Source organism: Manacus candei, unplaced genomic scaffold (genome assembly GCF_025592945.1).
Source record: "Manacus candei isolate 608988 ecotype Guabito, Panama unplaced genomic scaffold, ASM2559294v1 h1tg000014l, whole genome shotgun sequence".
In the NCBI taxonomy this organism is placed as follows: Eukaryota; Metazoa; Chordata; class Aves; order Passeriformes; family Pipridae; genus Manacus; species Manacus candei.
In genome coordinates, this window is record NW_026138062.1 from 82,488,113 (window position 1) to 82,511,023 (window position 22,911).

The 22,911-nt window shown below is 39.6% G+C and overlaps 1 protein-coding gene across 3 annotated transcripts in view; it reads left to right on the plus strand.

Moving 5' to 3' along the window:
• EPHA3 (EPH receptor A3) overlaps positions 1 to 10,799 on the plus strand; it is a 206,089-nt gene extending 195,290 nt beyond the window's left edge. For all 3 annotated transcript variants that reach the window (XM_051780236.1, XM_051780235.1, XM_051780237.1), the window contains 2 exons: positions 5,521 to 5,676; positions 7,086 to 10,799. In XM_051780236.1, coding sequence (XP_051636196.1) covers positions 5,521 to 5,676; positions 7,086 to 7,191 — 262 coding nt within the window. In that variant the 3' untranslated portion in view covers positions 7,192 to 10,799. The remainder of the gene's footprint in view (positions 1 to 5,520; positions 5,677 to 7,085) is intronic.
• The last annotated feature ends 12,112 nt before the right edge of the window (positions 10,800 to 22,911 follow it).

The following is a 22,911-nucleotide window of genomic DNA, read 5'->3' on the forward strand; positions in this document are numbered from 1 at the left end:
TCTACGATGAGGAAGCAGCAAATCTGACTATGAAAATAATAAAAAATTGATCTATGAGCATTTATGTGGGTTTTCTTTAATCCAAAAAAATACATCTTTTTTTAGTAATTCATGACACTAAAAAGGGGGAAAAAAAGACATTATTTCTGGATTGTATTGCAGCATTACAGGCAGATTTGGGTTCAGATTTCTTAGAAGTTCTCCATTTAAAATTCAAGTATTACTACTGTTGTTACAGCTAAGGTTAGAAAAACCAGAAAGTCACTTATTTTCAGAAAAAGCACAGTTGAAATTCTTCTCACGGAGCCCAGAAAATTTAGGGGGTCAGGGTCAGTTACTCCTCCTGATGAAAACACAAGTGTTCAAAAATGTGTATGAATAATTAATTCCTCATACCTTCTTTGATGTGTTAGCAAGTTGTTTACAACCCTACCTTGATTTTATGGAATTTGATGTGTTGTGTGGATTATTTGCTGGAGTGATTTCCTTGAGCAGTCTTTAGATGACCTGTGATTTGGGAGTAATTGATTGCAAGTGTTCACTGCTAAACGTGTCATTGTGTTGCTCTGCTGGTGTCATTCTCCAGCGTCCAGGGGCAGTGTTTGCAATTTAAAATTCGTAGTTTGCATCTCACAAAGTTTGTTTCCACTTAAAATGGAAATGATTCAGTGAAACACACTGGTATTCTAGCTTGGTGGGATATTTATGAAAATCAAACTCAAAAAGGAGGAGTGAACAGGCCAAATAAAAAATTCAGGCTGCTCCTTTATGCAGCATAATTCAAGCCCTGTTTTTACAAAAATATTTGCAAAAAACTGTCTATTTGTATTGGCTGAACATTCCCTTTTTTCGTCATTCAGGTCAAATGGCTTCAGATGCTTGACATACATTGCTGACCTGCTGTAATATTGTTTGTTTGTTTGTTTGTTTCTCCCTGTTAGGAACTCCCAGGATGAGGGGCTGAAGGAAGGAGATTTCAGTTTTACTTGGGAGGTTTCAGAGAGGGTTTAGGCTTTGTGGTTGTCAGGATGTCTGGGTTCAGCCAAACGCTGTGTAGAGCAAGATTATGTGCAAATTTTAAGCTTCGTTTAAAATCCAGCAACAATATAATCTCTATCCTAAACCAGACTGCTTGCTCTGAAAGAATTCAAGTAATGTAAGCCTACAACACTAGCTCTCTCTCTCTGAAGCCTGCTAAACATAAAATAGTGAATTCATGGAGGGGGAAAAAAAGCTTTCACTACAAATCACAAAGGAAAATGGAAGAAGAAGTAAATTATACTCCTTGGTGTCTAAACATAGTTTGATTGTGCAGGGAATCCAGGAATCAGACTGAGGGGATTTTTAGGGCCCTGTTTTCACCTGATTTTCCCAGCAATCATTAATATCATGCCTGGGGCAGACACGAATCACCCATTGTTCTTTCAAAGTTAGGAGTTGCCGGGGCTCACAGTTAACAGGGACAGTAAAACATCTATTTGCAGTTTCACACTTCTAATTTGACTCCACTGGAGAAAGTCAGGCAGGAATTTACAGCAGACCAAGTTGGGTATATTTGAATGTATAATTTAAATAGTAATTCAGCTGGATCAACAGGTGGTCTTGTTGTAAGGGATTGCTATTTATTGTGATTGTGAGGGATTTTGTTCTGCTGTTCTCAGCTCTCTGCTGTGTTTACAACACAGAGCCCTCGTTAGAGTTTATGGCAATTCCGTACTGGAAATGCTGGAAAAAGAACTTGCCTGATGCCACTCATTCTGTAGCAGAAGTCTGTAGAAATTTACAGCACAGCCAAATGTGAGATATAAGGGCAAGTCATTCACACCAAAGAGCCAGAAAAGCATTTTAAGAGCTCTCTGAGGCATTTTTCTCTCCCTCTTCTGAAGACCCTATAGACTGTTCTAACAGTAATGACTTGTTGCTGGTAAGGGTCTGTCAGTCAGCTACACATACCAGGAAATGGCCATGTGCCTGTATTTCTGTACCTTTAAAATAAATTTCATAGCTTAGGCTATATTATGAGAAAAAGAAAAGCATTTCAGCAATGTGCTGATATTTTTTTGCCTGCAGTGGTTTGGTGTTGGGAAAAATTAAATTAAGGAGCATTGATCCACCCAGGCATAAGATTTATTACCCCACCATGATGCTGGAAAGATATAAGCCCCTTAAAAAGTATGTTCTGAGGGGCAGTAAAAGGAGTAGGGAAGACTGAAGGACTGACCTATGGGGCAGTTGAAATGTTATTTGCTCATTATTCTAGAGGAAGCTGTGGTAAATTCTTTTTACCAACAGGCAACGTGGAGCTAGAAAACAAGAAATCCAGAATGACATTTAGAGAGGTGTATCATCATTGTTTTCTCCTTCGGTTATTTGTATTACCCCTCTTCATTTCTCCAGCTCTCCTTTTACTCCAAAGAGTAGTGACAACCTTGTTATTTGGAGAGTGTACAAGCACCATATGAAGGCCCTTGGGAAAAGCAAATGTGCCACCCTAAGAGTTGAATTGTATTTTTAGGGAACAAGTTACAGATTCTGCTAAGAATACCGTAAAAATGGACATGAAGAAGGGGAACTTCAAAGACTTTTATCTTTAAGGTCCAGGGATAATCAAGTAAACATAATAGCTCTAATTCTCCTTGGCATGTCATTTATTTCCTAGTCTCCTGTTGATACACACATATGATTCTGATTGCTGTAGAAGATAAAACTAAAATTTGCTTTCCATGCCACCTGTTGTTTTTGGAACTATTTTTCTCTTGAGATAGGAGATGGCCTTCTTGTTAGACCCGAATTCTGTGCCTCAGCTTGCCATAATCATAAAGCCTGTAGTGTGTTCAAACGAGGCTCACAGGTTGGCTCCCTCACAGGGAGCAATTTAACTTTACAAAATCAGCTTTTAATTACCACAGGAAATTACTTTATGTTTTTTTAAAGGAAATGGACTGTGGAAGGGAAAGTCCATATTAAAAAACTGAAGGTTGGTTGTATTGTTGTGAGAAAGAGATGGAAAGAGAAGGGCTCCTACAATACAAAGTGGATACAATACAAAGATTGTATGTGGACAACTCCTCTGTGTATTTGCAGAAATACCACCCTTCGTGCAGGAGAAGTGGCAGGACATTTTTGTTTTCTTTGTCTTAATTCCTGGATTTTACAAGTTAGTGTATATCTCTTTCTTACCAGGTAGCAGCCAACCAGAGATGACATTTTCATGCTTTATCAGGAAGGGCTCTAATTATGTTTTCAGTGATCTTTGTTGTTACCAGATAGCGCAGCAAAAGTTTCCCTGTGCTGTGACAAAAAGCTGTGCTAATGATAATAAACTATGGTTCTCTTCACTACTGCTGATGGCTCAAAGGTTAATTCCAACTGTTAAAGTGATGGGCACATCCAAAGAAAGCTTTCAGCAATAGGGCATTTTGTAACTGGCATCTCACTGTTAAATTGGTCTCTCTAACCTGAGTTGCTGACATTTTTTTTGAGGGCAGCACATGTCAGTAAATACAACTGTGTAGACAGGCACACAGGATGAACAGGATAGAAAGTCTTTCCATGGCTGTTGAAAGATGACATGACAGGGTATATCATAGTCGAAGTGACAAAGTAAAAAGAGTTTAAAAAGAGGGGAGAGAAGAAAAGATTTAGAGAAATGTTCTATTTCACTTCCCCTGAGCAAACATGTAATTTCCATGATTTCTTTTTAATGGCTCTCTTCTGAAACTGGTAGGTACTGATTTATGAAAAGCTGTAAAAGATCAGGTGGAACCCTGCAGGACGTCGTTTACAGCTGCACGGATTGCAGCCCGTCTAATTTGTCTAGTAAAGTGTGAGCTCATGGCGCACATCACCCAGACCATAAATTTCATGTTCAGACCTTCTGTCTTGGGGCTGGGTCAGGGGGAAAAACCTGCCAGTGTGTGCAGATGCTCTGAAAGCCCAGCTTTCCCTTGGTGCGTGTGAGGAGACATCACAGACTCTTCGTAGCAAGGCAAATTCCTGTTCATTGATAAACAGTCCAGATGTCCTCTCTGAGGAGGAAAGTAACTAATTTTTGTTTGGATTCCTACAAGAAGAAAAATGATACTTTACAGTGCTGGTTATTCTGAGGTCACTTGCATTAAAATTAGGTCATATTTTTTTGTCAAGATGATACTTTGATCCAAGTAATAAACATAAAAGCTCTTTTGGGCCATTCTTAATTCCTAATCCTAGAGACCTGTTCTATTTCAACTTGTTTATACTTTTTTTTTTCATTAGTGATTCTTGAGTCAGACCTTGTTTTATTAGACTTAAGTTAAAAAAGCATACTAGGCTGGGAAAAAAAAAAAATCCATGCTTTATCATTAAGAACACTTCATAAATACTCTTAATTAATGTCTTGGGATTCCAGACAGTATACTCAGAAAACTATAAATAAAAAGCATTAGCTCTTCATGGGACAAACAGTAGTCAATAAAATGCAGGCCTTATAGCTACTGATTAAAATTATCTTGGGCATGATTATCAAGCCTGAGCCTTTAACTGGAGGATGTTTAAAGCTGGGTATCAGGGAGGTGTCTAAGATATGGTTTTAGCATGAGAACAGTACATGAAGTGTGCTGCCTCTTCTGATCTCAGCTCAGTCTTCGTGTCAGTGCAGATATGCTGTGCTTTCCCTTCTTTAATGTTTTGAGGGCAGGGCAGGTTTCTGGTGTCTTCTGTTGCTTTTTTTGTGTGTTTCTTACTGATTTCTTCATTGTTGTCTCTAGTAGAGAACTTGGATACAAATTATGGCAGTTCAGAACTTGGATACAAATTATGAGCATCACATTAATTTCAAAGGCAGAGGATGATTTGGTTCACTTCTAAATTATTTGTACAATATCCCTGTGGAAGTTTCAGTCTCAGAGTGAGCATCAGCTTTAAACTAGGCATGGCAATTGCATTTTACATTTGACTGAGTGTATTTTATAACAAACCTCCTTATTTCTGCCCCTGTGCACTGCAGAATGCAAGTCTCGTGCCATTACATTTGTCTCACACGTTCACTTAACATTTGATTTTTAGGCTTGGTACTATTTTTTTAAAGCCACTAGTGTTTTACTATTTGGGCTTCTAACTTAGTAGCAGCATTTAGGATTTTTCAGTGGGCTGCAATATTCTGAATATTTGATATGAGTAAATTCTACCAACGTGGTCGACTTGGAGCCTAGAGTGTGCATCGTTTGTCTGTTGCTTTGGACTAAGTGAATCACACATATATAATCTAAGTCTTGTCTTTGTTAATGCTTTGTTTAAATGAGCATTTAATGAATTGGTGATGCTTCAGGCATGAGAAGCTGGTGCTCTTAAGCATGATTATGACACAGGGTTTGTCAGAGCTGCTAGCATCAGTACAGTTCATTTGTAGCTTCCACAGATGAATAGCAAAGCCACATGCAGCCTGCAAGCTCTTGTTTAGCTCTAAGTTTAGATACAAAATAAATCTGTATGTATCCCTGCTCCCTAAGTTTCATTGCATTCTTTTTTTATTTATTTCAGGCCATCAAATCTTCTCCTGGACCAAAGCAATATTGACATTTCAGCCTTCCGTACGACGGGGGATTGGCTCAATGGTTTTCGGACAGGGCAGTGCAAGGACATTTTCACGGGGGTGGAGTACAGCTCCTGTGACACAATAGCCAAGATTTCTACAGAGTAAGTTGGAATGGGCTGTGGCTCTTCATCATCTGTTTTGGCTGAAGGTACAAGTTTCAAACATAAGCATAAGAGTAGCATTTTTATACAGTTACCAATTGGTAGCTAAAATGTTCTTGCATTTAAAGATACAAAAGCAAATTATTGTAGTTCACTACACCTGCAGGAAACCTGTGCAAATGCCATGGTCCTATAGCTTTTTCTCAATAAAGACAAGGAAATTCCCTCTTTCTTTTGATACAGTAGCACATAAATCATCTGGTAACCAGCATCACTTTATTTTACTCACAGTTTAGGAGTTTCTCTCTTGATTTTTTATATACTGCCTTTTATATGAGCGTTTCTTCACAGCTGGCACATGTGCCAATCTTTTCCTTTATTGCCCATCCCATATTCCATCAAACCATGTGAGACAGTTTACACTCTCTGTGGCTGTTTTCCTCCTGAATGTTAATAATCATTCAGGGGCTGAACTCCCTCCTGCCTCCAGTTTTGACATTTAAACATGATACAGTTGGAAGTTTACAACTGGCAATGTTATTACATTTGAAATGCAATCCACCTTTGTTCTAGTGATAAGGGAGAGTAGGGTATTATTCTTTCTGCACCTGAAAATGCATCAAGTATTGATGTTAAGGCCAAATGAAATCTTAATTCCTTGCTGGGCTAGCTGGATACACAAGTTATGAAGAAGTAAGCAGCCGTGGTACCAACAATTAAACACATCAATGCCATTAATTACTGTATTATTGCAACTATAAAAAGGGTGCTAATGGCTTTTTATAGCAATTACCCTTTGGGGGCAGTGCAGAAATCCTCTAGGAATGCCCAATTTCCTGTGAGCTGCTGGTTAATTGGCCCTTTACAAGTGTGAAACCGCTTTGTGTTGTACAAGGTACAGTGAGACCGGACCTTCTGGACAAAGAAGAGGTGAAAGACAGGGTGGACACTGGAAGCTTAGCCATGTAGCCCTACGTCTTAATGGTGATAGCAGAGTTCAGAGGAACATTCAGAGGGCTCAGAATATAATGGAAAATGTCAGCAGTGCCCAGGAAAAGCAATCAGGTTGACAGGGGGATGGAGGTGTTAGAGAGGCTGGCCCAGGAGTGAACCCTTTGCCCCAAAATCCCAATGCTTGTATTACTGGAGAACACTATTTCATTGTCTTCTCCTCCAGGTAAGCAAACACAACAAGGCTAAATGAGGTTTCACTCTTTTTTTGTGTCCCCCTTGTATTTTCATACAGTGGCTCAGTATTTTTCACAACAGGTGCTTGTGTTTCAGCAAAATGACTGTACCTGGAGGCTCCTCCAGTGCAAAATGAGCAACTTGATTGCTGTTTGCTCAGATCAGTGCTGGGAAACAGAGACAGTATTCCACTCACAATAAGTCTTCTCTTTTTTTTCCAGTGATGTGAAGAAAGTTGGAGTTACAGTTGTGGGACCTCAAAAGAAGGTCGTTAGCAGTATCAAAGCTCTAGAAACTCACACAAAGAACAGCCCTGTTCCCGTGTAAGGTACCAAAATGATGTTGCTCAGGAGAGAAACACAGAGAAAAGTTGCATCACTGGTCAAAAGTGATGGCTGATAAACGGCAGAATTTAAAGGAGCTCTTTGCAACAGCTTTGCAAACGTAATGGTTGAGATTTCAAACCCACTGAGACACTCAAGTATTGAGTATAAATGCCTTAAAAATAGGAGCAAACTCGTTTTCTATCTGTCAATCCTAAAGGGTGGGTGCTCTTGACTGACTGTTAATGCAGACGACAATTTCGAAAGAAAAAAAATTGTTAAAAAAATTCTATCAAGTAAAAATCAGTCTTACTAAAACCTAGAGCCATTTGAATTTTAAGTGACTGAATAACACAAAAAGCAAACATGGACATAAAAGCTGTGTATTTGATCTATACAGCAAACAAGAAGAAAGAAAGACTTGCAGTATTTTTATACAGAAGAGATCTGTAACAGGTATTTTATTTCTTTAGAAGCAAGGAAAATAGAGGACTATACCTCACAACCTGCCTGGCCATATTTACTATAATGTCATTGTAACATGCTATTTCAGCTTCAGGAAGGAACACAGAAATAAAGTTTGTAGTGACTTTGAGTTAGTTGACAAAAGATTTTCACCATTATGTTACCTTGCCTAACTGTGTTCATTTAAATAGAAACAAGTCTTAATTTTTAATAGGCTTATTTATTTTCTTCGGGTTTTGGTTGGGTTTTTTTTTCCATTATTGTTTATATTTATGCTTAAATACCTTAACCTGGCTGTATTATTGCCAAGTGCCAAATGTTTTCAAAACTTCATTGGTTCAACCTGAGAAATTGTCTGAAGGTTAATTACTAGATAATTTTATACTCATAATGCATGAAATACAGAAGGAAAGAAAGATGGTCTTTTTTCCAGCTCTGACAGTAGACAAAGCATGTGGACTTGTTGGGATTTCTTCCATTTGCCGTGAGTGGTATTTTAAGCCAGGCTAGAGTTTTGCCACTTGTGTGTGCATCAATCTCTAGATCAGTATCTGCCCCACTCAGGCACATCTCACTTCCAAAAAGCCTGTTTTCATGCCTTAATAAGGACCCTTATTCTTAGGTTGTGTTCAAGTGTGTATCTGCCTAGAAAATATAAAAAAAGAGCCAGGATTGTTGCATCCTGCATTAGCTGATGATGCTTTTTGAGTTCTCTGGGAGATATTCCATCTGGAAGGCTCTGCTCCCAGTTCTGGGAACTAGAAGGTGTTACTACAGCCACGGGGAGTTATGCTGAGGTGATCACTTGCAGCCAGGGTGGAGTAGATTGTTTAAAAGGATGACTTAAACTGTGAAGTGGGGCTTTGGATTGTAATTTTACATACATCTGATCTAGAACACCCCTGTCCAGGTGCTGCCATCCTGTAGGGGACCTGAATTTTTGGCACAGGCCCCTTGGGCACCTGTTCCTTGAAAGAAAACAGGAAGGAGCCTGTCTTTAGGAGAGCATTCACATCTCTCAGTGGAAAAAGGAAATTGGGAGGTGGGATGTGAGAGGCCTCCCCCATCTTCAGCATCTTCCACGTAGCTTCCCAACTCCTAAACTTAGGGAATAATTAGTTTCTCGGGTTTGTGGGGCTGAAATTGTTCTGTCTGGGTCCAGGACTTATGAAACATAGAGACACAACATTTAGCAGACATTACTAAATAGAAGCAGAATTAGGGACTTCCTCATGAGTACTGGCAGTAAGCAAACTGTAAAGGGCTGGATTTGAAACACACTCGCAGGATAATAATTAGGAATACTCTCTGAAAGAAAAATGAATAGATTCTAAAGTAAGTTGAAATTTAAAAAGAAAAAAGAAAAATGGAAGGAAATTAAAATAAAGCATTTAAGATGTAAAGAACACTTGATCTGCCATGATCTATGGCGAAATGCAGCATGCTGAAGAGAAAAGCTGTGTTTTCCCTTGCTTAGTTCTTTCAGAATCTTTCTTTTCTTCAGGTTGAGATTGCTCTGAATCAGAAACTACCAGTGAATTGAAGTCACCAAAATCCATTTGCAAACCTTATCTGTGTGAGGACAGCTTTTTTAACACGTTCCTCATGACATTTCTCTTCAGCTTCATTCTGCTGCTGGAGGGTGGGAGCGAGGGGGTGCCCCCCCACCACGAGGAGGTGGGAGCTGGTGGGCTGGGGGGGCAGACATCTGTGAAACACTCCTGAAAACCCAGAACCAGTTCTTGGAGTTTTAGATGATGACTGAAAACTTTGCATCAACCACCCTCAGTCTCCTCCTGTCATGTATCACGTCGTGTTCCTTGCCCACTGTTTAGGCATGCTCAGCATAAAGATTAAATCTCACTGATGCTTGGGAGAAAAAAAAAAAAAGAGATTCAATTTTGCTTTTCTTTGCTGTTAGTAGAGAGTTTTAAAATAAATTTATTTTTTCTCTCCCTGTCAAGAAGTTGATTTATACTGTAAGTGGCCTCTGTTGCAAGCATCCTATACTCCCTGTCCCTGTGTACATATGTATACATAGCAGTGTACAATTCTTCATTGTGGAGTAGAGAAACTAGAATTTGTGTGGCCATCTTCCTGTACAGGACTTGCATCATTTATTGACATCAAGCAAAAGGCAACTGCTTATAAAATGACATGCCCTATTATTGGTTTTGTATCTTTAAATATAGTTTCCATTTTTATTTATTTCTGTTAACATATCTAGTTTTTTGTGCTGTAACTTAGCATTCAATAAGCAATGTATAGATGTGATTTGATTGGCAATATGTATTTACTTTAACTTGTATTTCAAAGCATTACTTACTCATTTAGATTATATATTGTGCAATTGTAGATGGCCTCTTACTAATGTAAAATGATTTGTAGTGGAAACATTTATATTTTTATAATAAACATAATGAAAGTATTTTTTACATACTGGAATACTGAGATGATTGCTTGGAGGACAAAGTAAATTTATTTGATTAGTGTGATAAAATTGTAATTAAATATGGATAAATTCTGAGTGTTAAAGCATGGGTTCAGAGTGAAAGCTAGATATTACCTATATTATCTATTAAAAGAAACAAGCAGTGCAGGTTTTAACTAAACAGACCAGCATTTGTGCTTAACTGACCTTCAAAGACTTTACTTTCTCCATGGATACTGAAAATCATCATCTTCTACAGCCTGCTTATTGGATATTGAAAAAGCTGTCATTTATTTTAGTTGTGTCAAGTATTTCCAAAATTTTGGGTTTTTTTTCCTCCCTTGCCAGTGGACCTCTTTTCATCTTACTACTATGTTGAATCAAGTAAAAGATGTACTTTTGGACAAAATAAAATAGCCCACAGCTTACTGTAATTTAACCCCATGACCATTTCTTGCCTCTGAGTATCTGTACTAGATATTTAGCCCGGGTTTTATGTCCCCACTAGGTTGTTTCTTTATGCTTCACAGAAGTACAGGGTCCTCAAAAACACCACCATGCAACACTCAGGAATTCTTTCCCTAGAAAAATAGGAGTGGTTTGGATGTTTACCAGTTCCTTGAATTTACAGAGTAATTTCTGTACCATAAATAATTTTGCATGCTTTTGTATACTGCTCTGCTTACTGGTGCAAAACAATGAATGACATACCTGTCCTGGAGTCTGTAAGTTGATAAATTTTATGGACATGGGTGTAACGTACTTTTTTTTGGCATTTTTCTTGGTATCTTCAATAGAAATGGGAATCACAGAAAAGAGTGGCCCAGAATTGGACTTGACTTTAAATGACAACAGCTGGACTGAGATCCACTTGTTCTTCCTAGCACTGGTGTGACTCATGCTGTGCTGTAGGGGATACATATGGTGTCATTTTTACTTCTAATGAGTGGGCTTATATATAAATGCAATATTTGAAAGACAGGGAAGCAGCTCTAGGGTCTAAACTATGCAGTGTACAAACCATTTTCACTGTGAATAGCTTTCACTTTAGCAGCTGTGTTACACTGACCTGTGTCTGTCCCTTTATGTTTACTGGGGCATTGTATTTGCTTTATAACCTAAAGGGCACAAGGGCTATTGGTGTTTTTATAACTGTTGCCTTTACTGTAAAACAGTTTTAGTACTCACAGCCAGTTCTGGAATGGCAAGTAGGATGCATTGACATGAAGAGCAGCAGAACCTTGTTTCAGCCTAAATCTCAAGAGATAAATTGCTGATAATGAATGCCACAAATTCGGATGTTCTTGTTGTGTTTTCTTAGTAGTGCCCAAAAGGTGCTTTTCCACATTGCATTTCTTCTCAGCGATGATGCCCTGACCTAGATATCTATACCAATAAAAGCCCAAGCAGTGCCAAATGAAATCAGTTACTTCTGCTGTCTCACATATGCCACTCCTGTTAGTTCAGACAAGTATCCATACTATTGACTTCCTTTCATTTTCTCAGCAACTCTAATTCCTCAGATCCTTCCCAAACTATCACTGCCTGGTCAGTAATTCCCCATTTAATATGTGTGTATTCAGTTCCTTTTTCAGTCCTTGGTCCAATCTTTGGTATTTCTTAATGAATTTTACTTTCCCTACTTAAAAATATTTATTCTAGAAAGATTTCTCTCGGCCCTGATTCATTCACATATATAAACATGCACATGCTTATCATTCCAGGTTACTAATGCAAATGGTGAACAGCACAGAACACAAAGGACAGCTTTATCCTGGCTTCTTCATTGTGTTTTTCAGATGACCAGACAACATCTGATAAAGGAAGAATACTCAGTACACGGAATTTTTCAGCTCGCTCTGCTTTCACGTTAAAATGATTTCATAATAGCCCATATTTCCCCAGTTAGCTCATAAGAATGTCATGTGGGACAGCACCAGAAGTCTTAGTAAAGACAAGATAAATCACATCTACTACTTTTTAGATTATCCTGTCACAGAAATGAATTAGATGTGTTTGACATGATTTGTTTATTCTTGACAAATCTTGGTTGGTTTCTTAAGACCTTGTAATCCTCCAGCTGCTTAGAAATGTATTGTGTGAGATGTATATATCTTTTTGGTATTTGAGGTTAGCGTACCTACTCTGTAATTGCCTGGCTCTGCTTTTCTCCTCTTTTTAAAGCTGAAGATGATCTTTGCTCTTCTCCAGTTGCCTGGACTCCTCCAAGAGAATAACCAGTAGCTGCCCCTGCACTGGTCTCTTAAGTTGCTATAGCAAATCTCTCAGACTCTGCAAACCTGAATGCATCAATCACTCTGTCTGATTCCCAGGATTCCTAATTGTGAAACAGACATAAAACATACACATACAAATGTTTTTACTGCATGACTAGGTTATGTTTTGAATTTTTGCAATCAAGCAACTACTGTCTTCATTAAAGAAGCATTTGTTTAGCAAATGTCATTATTTGCTTTTAGTAAGAATTGAGCAACTGAGGTTCATCACTGCTGTATCACTTTGAAGTTGGATGATGAGGTCAAGCAACTTAAGAAGGTAGTCGAGGTCCACTGTTTAGGATCATTAGAAATCTTTTAATTCACTCTATTCTATCCACGTGAGGGTAAAAATACCATTTATCTCCACTCTTCTTCTACCCAGTTAATCCTAATATTCTTAGAAAGTCCAGCTTTTAAATTTCTTCAGTACAGTGAGTTTACTCACCGTGGATTTGTAATTAATTCTGAGTTTAGTTTGCCAGCCTTTAAGAAGTGTATGTTTGCAAAAGGGTCTGAAATAATCAGAGTTTTTATTCTTAATATTTAGGGATCTAGGGAAGCAGGTGCTGAGTTTTTATCTGATTCATCACTAAGCTGTGTGTAAGCAACAACAAAGCACATCTGGATGTAAAGCATCAAACATGAGGTCTCGGGCACCCACAGATATCATTTTCATGTGTATACACGGCACCTGTGGGTATATAACATGCATTTTTCCCAGAAGAAGCTGTACATTGAAGCTGCTTCTCAGCTGGCAAAGTACATATGCCTCAGTGACCCTGAGCAGCTGTGAAGGTGCTGCCTCTTCAATGCCTCAGCCAAAGCAGCATCCACCTTAGGAATGCTGTGATCCTCATCCCAAAATGCTCCTGAGGCATCAGCCCAGCCCTCCCCACAGGGCTGGATTTCTCCTCCTGGCACAAGGCCTGCAAGGACAAAACACTGAGTGTTCAGTCTCGCTGTGTTCATGGGAGCACAGAGTAAAACATGTAATATTAAAGTACTGGGCAGAAACGAAGCCAGAAAAAACATGTAAATGTTAAAAACTATTTGTTTAAATGAACAAGAAAATGAAGGGCAGGTAGCTTGTTGCCACAGTCTGACCAGGGATTTAAATAAGCATCTCTGATGTTAATTTTTCTGTTGGTCACCCTCCCCACCCAGCAGAAAACAGTGCTTTGGTGTAGTTTAGTTTGAAGCATTTTATTTTCACAGGATGGTTCACTCCTTTCACTTTCCCTACTCTCAGAGCTCATGCAATTCAGCAGGGCCCAAAATTAGGCTCAAACCAGAAAAGTTTTGTGTGTCCCAGCACTGCATTTCTCCTGCGGACTTTCCCTGGTACCTGCTGTCCCCTGCTGTCCCCACCAAGCATCGTCCTGATCCCTCCTCCCTGTGCTGGCAAAAGCGCCTCCCCACCTGCTGTGTCTTACAGACCAACCTCCCAGAAACCCCAAAAATCAGGATGGGAGATGACTTAGGAGATGTTTTAGAGTCAAAGCAGTATTTCAGGAGTTTCACTTTTGCTTGCCTTGCTGGGCTTCCCTTTTCTGATCTTGCGCCATACAAGTTTATCCATGTGAATCCCACCAGACATTGAGATTTGCCTGTGACTTTTTTTACCCCCTATAAACGAAATTCAGTGTAGACATTTCCTCCTACTCAGGATTTAGAGTGGTAGAATGATAATTTTAGCTGCATAATGGTGTGGTTTTAATAAAAACAGATGATGACTAAAATAAAAACAAAGAATATTAAAAAAAACCCGAAACCCACAAACCAACACAACAAAATCCACTTAAAATTAAGGTTACTGAGGTGAGTATTGTCTCTTTAGCTCATAATTTGGACACAGGCTGGTAAAGTAGGGATCTTGTGTATTGTCCCCATCTTTTCTGCATTATCTGGGTGGATTTTTGCACAGCTACCTAGATATTTTTCAGCAAGTTTGATCACTGCTAAAACATGCAGCTTCCCCTGAGGCTGGTTGTCAGCTAACGATTCCCAACTTTTAGCGTGCCCCTTTAAAGTTGCATCAGCTTTTATTATGTAACTATTTTTAATCTCTTTCTTTCACTCTCATAAAGATTTTTTGTTGGGATTTAGTTGAGGACTAACCTAGAGCTCTCACTTGTATATACTTTAAAAAAAAACATTCACGCCTCATTAACTGAGTTAATACTTGCCTAATTGTAATAGCAAAGCTATAAAATTCAATCCCTACAACAATGTGATACTGTAACTTCCTTTCTTCTAACTGATGGAGCACCGGGCTACCTGCCAAGGAGCTCAAATGGAAATAGGAAACAATATGAGCAAATAAAATCTCTTTCTCAGATTTAGATATCGATATTTTCTTAAGTATTTGGCTTGGTTCTTTTTTTTTTTATCTTCTGTTATTACTTGATTCATTTTTCTTCTGTTCTCAACTTCTGTCATTTTGCATGGGGGTTTTTGGAGAGAGAGGAGTTGGCCCACAGAAAAATTATTTTTCTGCCCCTTTTTACCTCTTCTTCATATATAAACTCTCCCCTTCATATAAGATTTCATAGGATTTTCTTGAAAGACCAAGCCTATCAAAGATACCAAAAATGTGTATGTGAACACCTCCCCGCCATGGACTGTATAAAGAACTGTTACTAAGCCAAAGAAATAATTAGATTCCTTCAAACAAATATAAAATAATATAAAATAAAGATCAAATTGAAGTAAACCTCTGTCCATGGCACCAGCCAGCAATCAGAATTGAAGAAACCAAAGAACCCTTTCTCCGCAGTCTCCCGCTTCAGTGACCAGTTTTCACTGGTATCTGTTAGGTGTCTTTTCAGAGGAATTCCTTTCCTAGGAAATCTTCTCTAGCCCAAATCTTTACCTTTAGTAAAGTCAATCACTAGCTGTTACATGGCCTTTTAATGAGGCTATGTGATGATTTTGGCTACAGCCTTTTGTTGCTAAGTACCTGCTAGGGGAGTGCAAAAATTACAGATTAAATACTTTGAAATGAATCAATGCTCAAAAATGTCTTAGTGGCTTTCCCAAAAGGAAACTTTTAAATATAATTCTACTATTCTATCACTTTATCAAGAGAGAGGACTTCTTTCTCCAAGTATTCCTGTCACACTGTAAAACATACTGAGTTTGCTGTGACAGGTCTGTGTGTAGATGGTCCAAGTTACTATGATCCTGAAGCTATAAAAGTTTTAAAGTATTCTTAAAACATTTAAAAAATATTTTTAAAATAGTTAACAAATAAAAATTGCACGGGCATGAATCACCAGATATATGAAATCCACTTAATGTTTTAAGCTAAATGTTAGTCCTGTATCGTGAGGGAGACATTGCCACTACTCTGCAGAGAAAAACTACATCTTCCAGTACAAAGGAACCTGAAAAATCTCAGAAGAGTTGTCAGAAATTTCACCTACAGTTTGTGAGAAGCTGATTAATTTTCTAGTGGGAGAATAAGAGAAAAAAAGTATCTGGTTGTGTCCCTGAAATACCAAGCTCAGTAATATCAGAGGCAGAAGCAGAGGACTCAGGGGGAGCATTCCTGTTTCCTTCATTTAGCCTTAGCAGAGGATGGACACAGGGCTAAAGTTACCACTCTCCCCAGAGATGCTGTGCAGAGTCTTGGATGTGGAATGGGAACAGTGCATTATAAATCTCTTTACAGAGCATAAAAGTGTAAGACTCTTGGAAGAAAAATATATTGACTCTTGTGTCGTTTAAGGGTTGTGGCATTTCCAACCTCTCAATAATTGCCTAGCTCTTTGCATTTGTGAGAAAGTAGAATGAGATGTCTTAAAAGGGGGTTCTGCATATTGTAAAAGTCCAACTGCAGCTTGAAGAAACACCCCTGAGACTTATTGCTACCATTATAAGCTTAGAGTAATGTGCACATATTTTTCTTTTTAGGCCACTCACGCTTTATCCGGGCTTCAGAGGTAAAAAAAAAAAGTGAGAAAGGGAGAAAGAAAAGAAAAAAGTTCTGTTAATTTTGGGGTGGGTTTTTTTCTTTGTTTTGATCTTCCTGGGTCAGAAGCACCAATGTGTGGGCACGGTCTCCTGCTAGCTGGGGGTAAGACCCAGCCACCACATCCGTGACATCACACGCAGTGGTGCCGCAGTCTCTGGGAATCTGAAAGGCCTGATTTCACTGCGGGGCTGGGATTTCCAGGGCTGCTTCCCAGCTGCAAGAGGGCCCAAAGCAGCAGCTCTGGGGGAAGGCAGCAAGGGAGGGGACTTCGTTCAGGCTGCAAACACAGGAGTTTGGTGTCAAGCTTCCACGTGGGTTACCAGCACCTGGCACAACAACTCCCAGCCTTTGCCAGGACACTGCCAGTTTTGACAATGCAAAGTAGTGAATGGTGGTAGAATTTCAAGGAAAAAGCTCATAATTTGAAACCCATTACATTTCATTTTCTGTTTATATCTGTTGTGCCTCGGCAAGAGAGGGAAGCCAAGGCAGCAGCGCAGACTTTTCTAAATGCCTTGTTAGCTTTGGTTCATGTTGGTTTTGTCATTGCATTTTAAATCTCAGGTCTACTTTGTAGCTTATCAACTGGAAATTTTCGCCCTTCTGCTCAAACTTCTTAATGTGCCTTAAATCAGCTTTGTACAAAGGGTAGGAATGACTCAATTACAGCAAAGAGGAAAACAAATACAGTGATGGTAATAATTCAGAAGTTTTAACTTGGATGGTAGCCGTGCTTCAAAATCAGCAGTGAAAGCAGTTCTGAAACATTTGTCACCCAAGTTTTTTAAGAAAGCAATAGTCTGGGATCTCACAGAATTCATGTGGTGTACTGAAGCATGGCCTGAGGCAGAAAACGTCTCGATCTTTTCTCTTCAGACTATGTGATTCACTTGGAGTCACAGAGCTCTTCCCACCCCTACACTTGAAAAGTCTTTGGACTAAAAGACTATCATGGTTCCCATTTCCGTGGTATGCTGGACACAGGCAGATGCCAAAACTTGCTGGAGTTGTCTGAGGCAGACATTAACATTGCTGATGCCTGAATCAGGGATGATTCCCTCCCAGCGTGGTCCCTCTGCCCCTGGGCTGCTCAGGATTGCCTGTTTATTGTTACAAAACACTGACATACTGTGGGAGTCACAAAGTGGGGGGAAAACCACAATTGCACATTGCTCTCCTGCTGCCCGTCCATGGCTTTTCTCTCCCTCTCCCTCAGCCCTCCACCCTCACCATTTCAGTAACAAGAGAACGACCTGTGCAATCTGTTCAGCGAGAGAACAACTCATAGGAGGACAATTTCCTCTTCTCTGTTGTTGTATATAACTTCCCTTGGGTAGGTGAAAATTTTGGCAGTCTGTACAAAGACTAGCAGAGACTGAAGCAGAAGCTGTAATAGAGCTGTTATGACTTGACAGCCCTGTTTTGTAATGCACTGGGGGATTTTGGTACAAGTCAATTGTAGCTTTGAGAAATTTAAGAATATGGCATGGGTTTGTATGGGGTTTTTTATGTTTAATAAATGAAATTGCAGTAGATTTTAACAAGGAGACTATGGCTGTAGCAGACCTGGATGACTTAATAAAAACTAAAATCAATCAAACAATTTGATTTTGTTGGTGAGTTTTTGCTCTGTAAGTGAAAATAAGTGTTTTTGCAGCTCTAATAATTTCACTCTTATTTCTTCAGGTACTGGGAAAACAATATTTTTATGCTGTTTGCTGACTGCATTGGTTTTTTGCTGACTTTGTGTTCAAAGAATATTCTTTTAAAGATCATTTAATGTTGCCTCCCAAGGACCTTTCTCACTACAGTGTGTATCGACAATGACCAAAAGCTTGAAGGAGGAATCCTATGGCTTGAGTAAAGGCTTTTCACCTCTCCACTTACCTGTAACCTTTCTTTTTCTTGCATTAACTGAGGGAGATGATTATGGCAATTAAAGCTTCAGATCCCTGACTCCATGTGGTCATAATAGATCTTATTTTTAGTAGAGAGAATGATTTATAGCAGTGAAAGGGAAAGGGACAACAAAACAAAAAAAGTGTTTATGTGATTGTCCTGTTTTGAAACAAATTCCTCTGTCTTCATTTGGGAACTCAGAGTAGATTTTAATTATAATTTAGACATCAGAACAGCAACCCAGGGAGTTTAAAATAAACTATGTGTTTGGATTTGGGTTTTTTTCCCCAAAGTTAAAAACAGGACCTCTTTAGTGGACACTGGGAGTTGTCAATGAAGAAAATGTGATGCATGGAATACCATCAATATACATCACTCACCACCTCAGATAATACTAATTTTCTTAGTATATGATGCTGGGCAGCACCCTCAAAAGAGGTAAAAAACCCAGCCTCCATCTTTTTTTCGTTTTTCAAATGACTGAGTACATCTAGCTGTGGATTCCACAGCATTACCTTCGGGGGATTTTTTTAGACAATCCTGATTCTCAATGCTTTGGAGGGTTTTCTTGTCCATGGAGCATAAAATTCTGAGGAGGCCAGAATAAAATCAGGATTTACAACCCTGCTGAAGGCTTGAAAAGACCTTCTGGGATGCCTGCCTCCACACAGGCCTCCAGAAGCCCAAGGGAAGAGAATGTGGATATTCATGCCCACCTGCGAAGAATTGGAAATTTCTAGGCTCAAACCAGATGTGTAACTGGAGTTTATATGACTTCCTGTGGTCCCTCAAATCCATAGCTCTCTGTCTGCTCTGGTACAGTCCTCATAGCAGAAACACCAAGGTGGGGACATCTGTAAACTTATTAGTTGCTTATCAGCTTGCTTTGGGGATAAATATTTTTAGATTTTTCATAGAATATCAGAATTTCCACAAAAGAGCATTTTCTGATGAGAAGGTGGGGTCTCATTGCAAGCCATGCACCTGCAAGGTGGTAGCACAGGAATACACAGAGAATACAGATCTATTCAGTACCATATAGTATGTTTATGTCACTTGTGTGCATGGAAACATCTATGCCCTGCTCTGTGAGTCCTGGGAAATTGAAGAAAAATGAGTAGATGAATACTAGATTTATATTGAGTTCCATCACTTCTGCTTAACTCATGGGCTCATTTTTGAAGCTGGTACCACCAGAGCCCAGCAGTCCCAGGGCTTGGAGCACTGAGCAGTGCAGGTTCAGCCAGCAGAGAACTGACATTTTTTAAGAACTTATTAATGGGTCGGTTAACAAACACAACTAAATTGATCTGTTTTCCTACCTGGGCATCATAGGGAGAATTTTATTCACTCTTGGATACAGTGTGCAGCAAAAGGTTGGTCTTGTGAAAGCCTCTTGCTGGACAGAAGGACATGAAGAGGTTTGTGTCACCTGTGCAAACTTCAATGTCATGCCCTGGCCCTTTTCTTTTTCTCTGTACAAGGAATTTCACAAAGTGCAAGAAGTATAAAACCTACCCAGAGGCAAAACATTTCCCACATAGCCTTGAACTTCTTTACTCTTCAGGATTTTTCTGACAAAGAGGACATGACTCATTTGCAGTAGAGTGGCACTGTTGCATCATCTGTGGTGTGCTCAGATCGCAGATGTGTCTCTGAAGGTGTTATGAAATCCTATTTTGTGTTTTGATTGAACTATATTAACTCCATTGGCACAGTTACTTTGTGGAAACCAGCATCCTGCTTCTTGTCTGAGAGGAGCTGGTGTACTGCACTGCCTTCCAGGACACAGCAACAAGGATGGGGAAAGCATGAGCTTCTATTTATTAACTGACTGATACCACATGTAGATTCACTGGATGTTTACAAAGCTGTGTGGGTGGGTTGATCAAACATGCAGGGCCTTCCCCTTGTTTTAATTCCTGTTAACTGATGAGAGTGAATAAATCCCAGCAAATCAAATCGAAACTAACTGGGCTGCAGTCAAACAGAAACAAAAATGAAAGACAATCAAACTGTGTTGTGCTTGTATCTTGGTTCTTTTTGAGGCTTAAATAGAAAGATGCCTGCTCCCTTTCTTGCTATCCAAGCCTGGAAGGAGCACTGCCTTCCAGCCTGGCACAGCTGGAGCCCTGTGTCCCTTGAGATGCCTAATGACTTGCAGATTTATTCCAAGGCGGTTAAAGGATTTACCTCCTTCCAGAAAAAGCTTTGGAAATGATCATCTGATACAGGAGCAGTTTTATATAATGACATGGGAGAAAGAAATATGTCATAAGCCCAGGGCCCCAAAATCTCCCAGTCATCTAGATGTGTATTCCCTGGTGCATGAAGTGCTCGTTATGGACACTGTGGTCATCAGGGAGCAACACTGGAGAGCCAAGCAACCAGAAATCTGTCCTCCTGTCACAGGAACCTTTGTTTCTGTAGTATGAGTTTAACATTTGACCTGTGTAGCTTCAACTTTTTCATTTTAGCATCCACATATCTTTAGGGGAAACAGTGTATCTGAGTTTTTAAATGGTATCAGTAGTCACTACCTACAGCTACATCCATCTCCAGTGAGTAATAAAGAGAGCTTGCATTTAGATATAAATGTCTGTATTTTCCCATGCTGTAACTTGATTGTCTTCCACAGAATTACTCAGGGGACAGATCTAGATAAAAGCAAATTCATTCCAAACTTTTACTCAGGGACAAAACTGATATTGGGATTAATAAGATACTCTGGCTTTGTATCCTGCAGAGTCAATTAAAACCAGTTATAAAGAAAAAAAAAAACAAACACCAAAACCAAATAGCCCCTGGAATTAATGTACTTTTTTTTTAATGACCTTTTATCATGTGTAATCTTCAGCACCTGTTTAAAATACTATGTAATCTGAAGGCAGCTTCTTTGCTTGAGTGTAAATAAAGGTTCTCCTGTCACAGCTGTGCATACTTAAAGTAAGGAGGGGTCTGGCTCTCTCTGAAGATCAAGCATATTGTGACTTCCTGAGGGCTGCTCTCTGTTGGCTGGCAAAAAATAAAACAACTCTTGACATTGTTCTTGTTGTTACTTTCAAATGTGATGTAAACCTGGAGCTGTCTTGTGGTAAGTGGTATGCGTTAGTTTGTGGGCTATCACAGGTTAAAATCTGGCTTGAAAGGCCTTTATGTTGTAGCTGAGAGGAAGGTTTCCTGACATGGCTGCTATGCTACAGGTGGACTGGAAGCCCCAGAGACAGAGAAAGTGCCTGTCTCCATGGAAAGCCCCTGGTGGGGGTGCCTGGCCCTGTGACCTTGAGATGCTGCGTAGGCTGGGAGCTCTGCTGTGCCTGTCCTTGCCTCGGGTGATGCAAAGATTTCTTTGCTATCTGTGAAGTGAAAGTTCCTGGTCTGAAATCTGGAGTGGTGGCAGCCTTCCAGACACATGGGACACAAAGTGTCCCAGACACAAGCTGGTCTGTGGATCCCTGTGGTTCTGATATGTTCTGGTCTCTGCCTGAGTTAAAGTTTTCATAACTTATTTTTTAGGACCATCTAACACTGGAGAGTGAAAGGCTTGTTGCTGTGTTTGCCATGCATGCTAGAAGGAAACAGTGTGGACAAATGCATGTTATAGCTTGGGTTGATTGATCCTCAACGTGGTTTAAAGCCCAGTAAGTGCTATGGCTGCAAGGAACTGGGGTTTTGATGGGGCTTAAAAAAATAGTGAGGATTTTTCCCATGGAGCTTTTCCTAGGCTCTGGTCAAGGCACTTGGAGAACCTTCCTGCTACTAGCATAGGTCTTGTGCCTGGTACTACCATAAGTCTTGTGCAATGCTGATAAAATCATGTTCTGAGCTTGTGGGGGTGACTTTGTGTTAGACTAAAATATGAAGCAGTGCAGAGAGCAGTCTCTCACACTTCTGTTGGGTTTACCCTTCTTTATTTTGTTGAATGTTGTGCCATGAGGGGGGAGTGGTGACTCTGGGAAATGGTCTCCCCACTTGCCCAGAGCTGTCATGGGCATGGGGTCACTAAGCTGGGGACCCATATGCCATCCTTGCAGCTCCAGGAGGGTGGCCATGAAGTCAGTGTTTTCCCTCATTCTCTTTCCTTCTTGTATCTCCCTGAACCTCTCTTTCTGTTTCAACCCTTGCAGTATTTTCCTTCCTGAACTGTTGGAGGTAAGGGGACGTACATTTGTTTTCATTAGGCTTGCTGTGCCTTGAGATGGATGCTTGGCTCTTCTTAGTGTTAGCTAGACCCAATGGTTTCTCCTTTTATGAAATACATTATAATCCATAAGATTTACAGACATGATGGTATGAATCCTTTCAAAAAAAGTGGTAAAATTCCCTATAACATGTATTATCTGCATGTTGGAAATGGAACTGCCTGCCTTCCTTCACTTAGTCGTGGGCTAACATACCATAAAGATGTTTCCTAAATCAAAGTTATATATGATGGGAGGGAGGGAAATAATTTTATGCTTGTGGACAGGTTAGGTGTTAAACACATCTTAGAAGCTATCCTCAGTGTGGAGAGTGAGTATCATCTATTTGGAGCTGCCTGGAACCTGCAAATCTTTGGTTGAATTAGAAGTTTCTTTTATGAGTTGATATAGGTTGATTTTTATTTTTTTTTCATTATTATTATTTCTTTTTACTTGGGGTTGGGGAAAGGAGGTGGCTGTGGAGTGGAAAGGC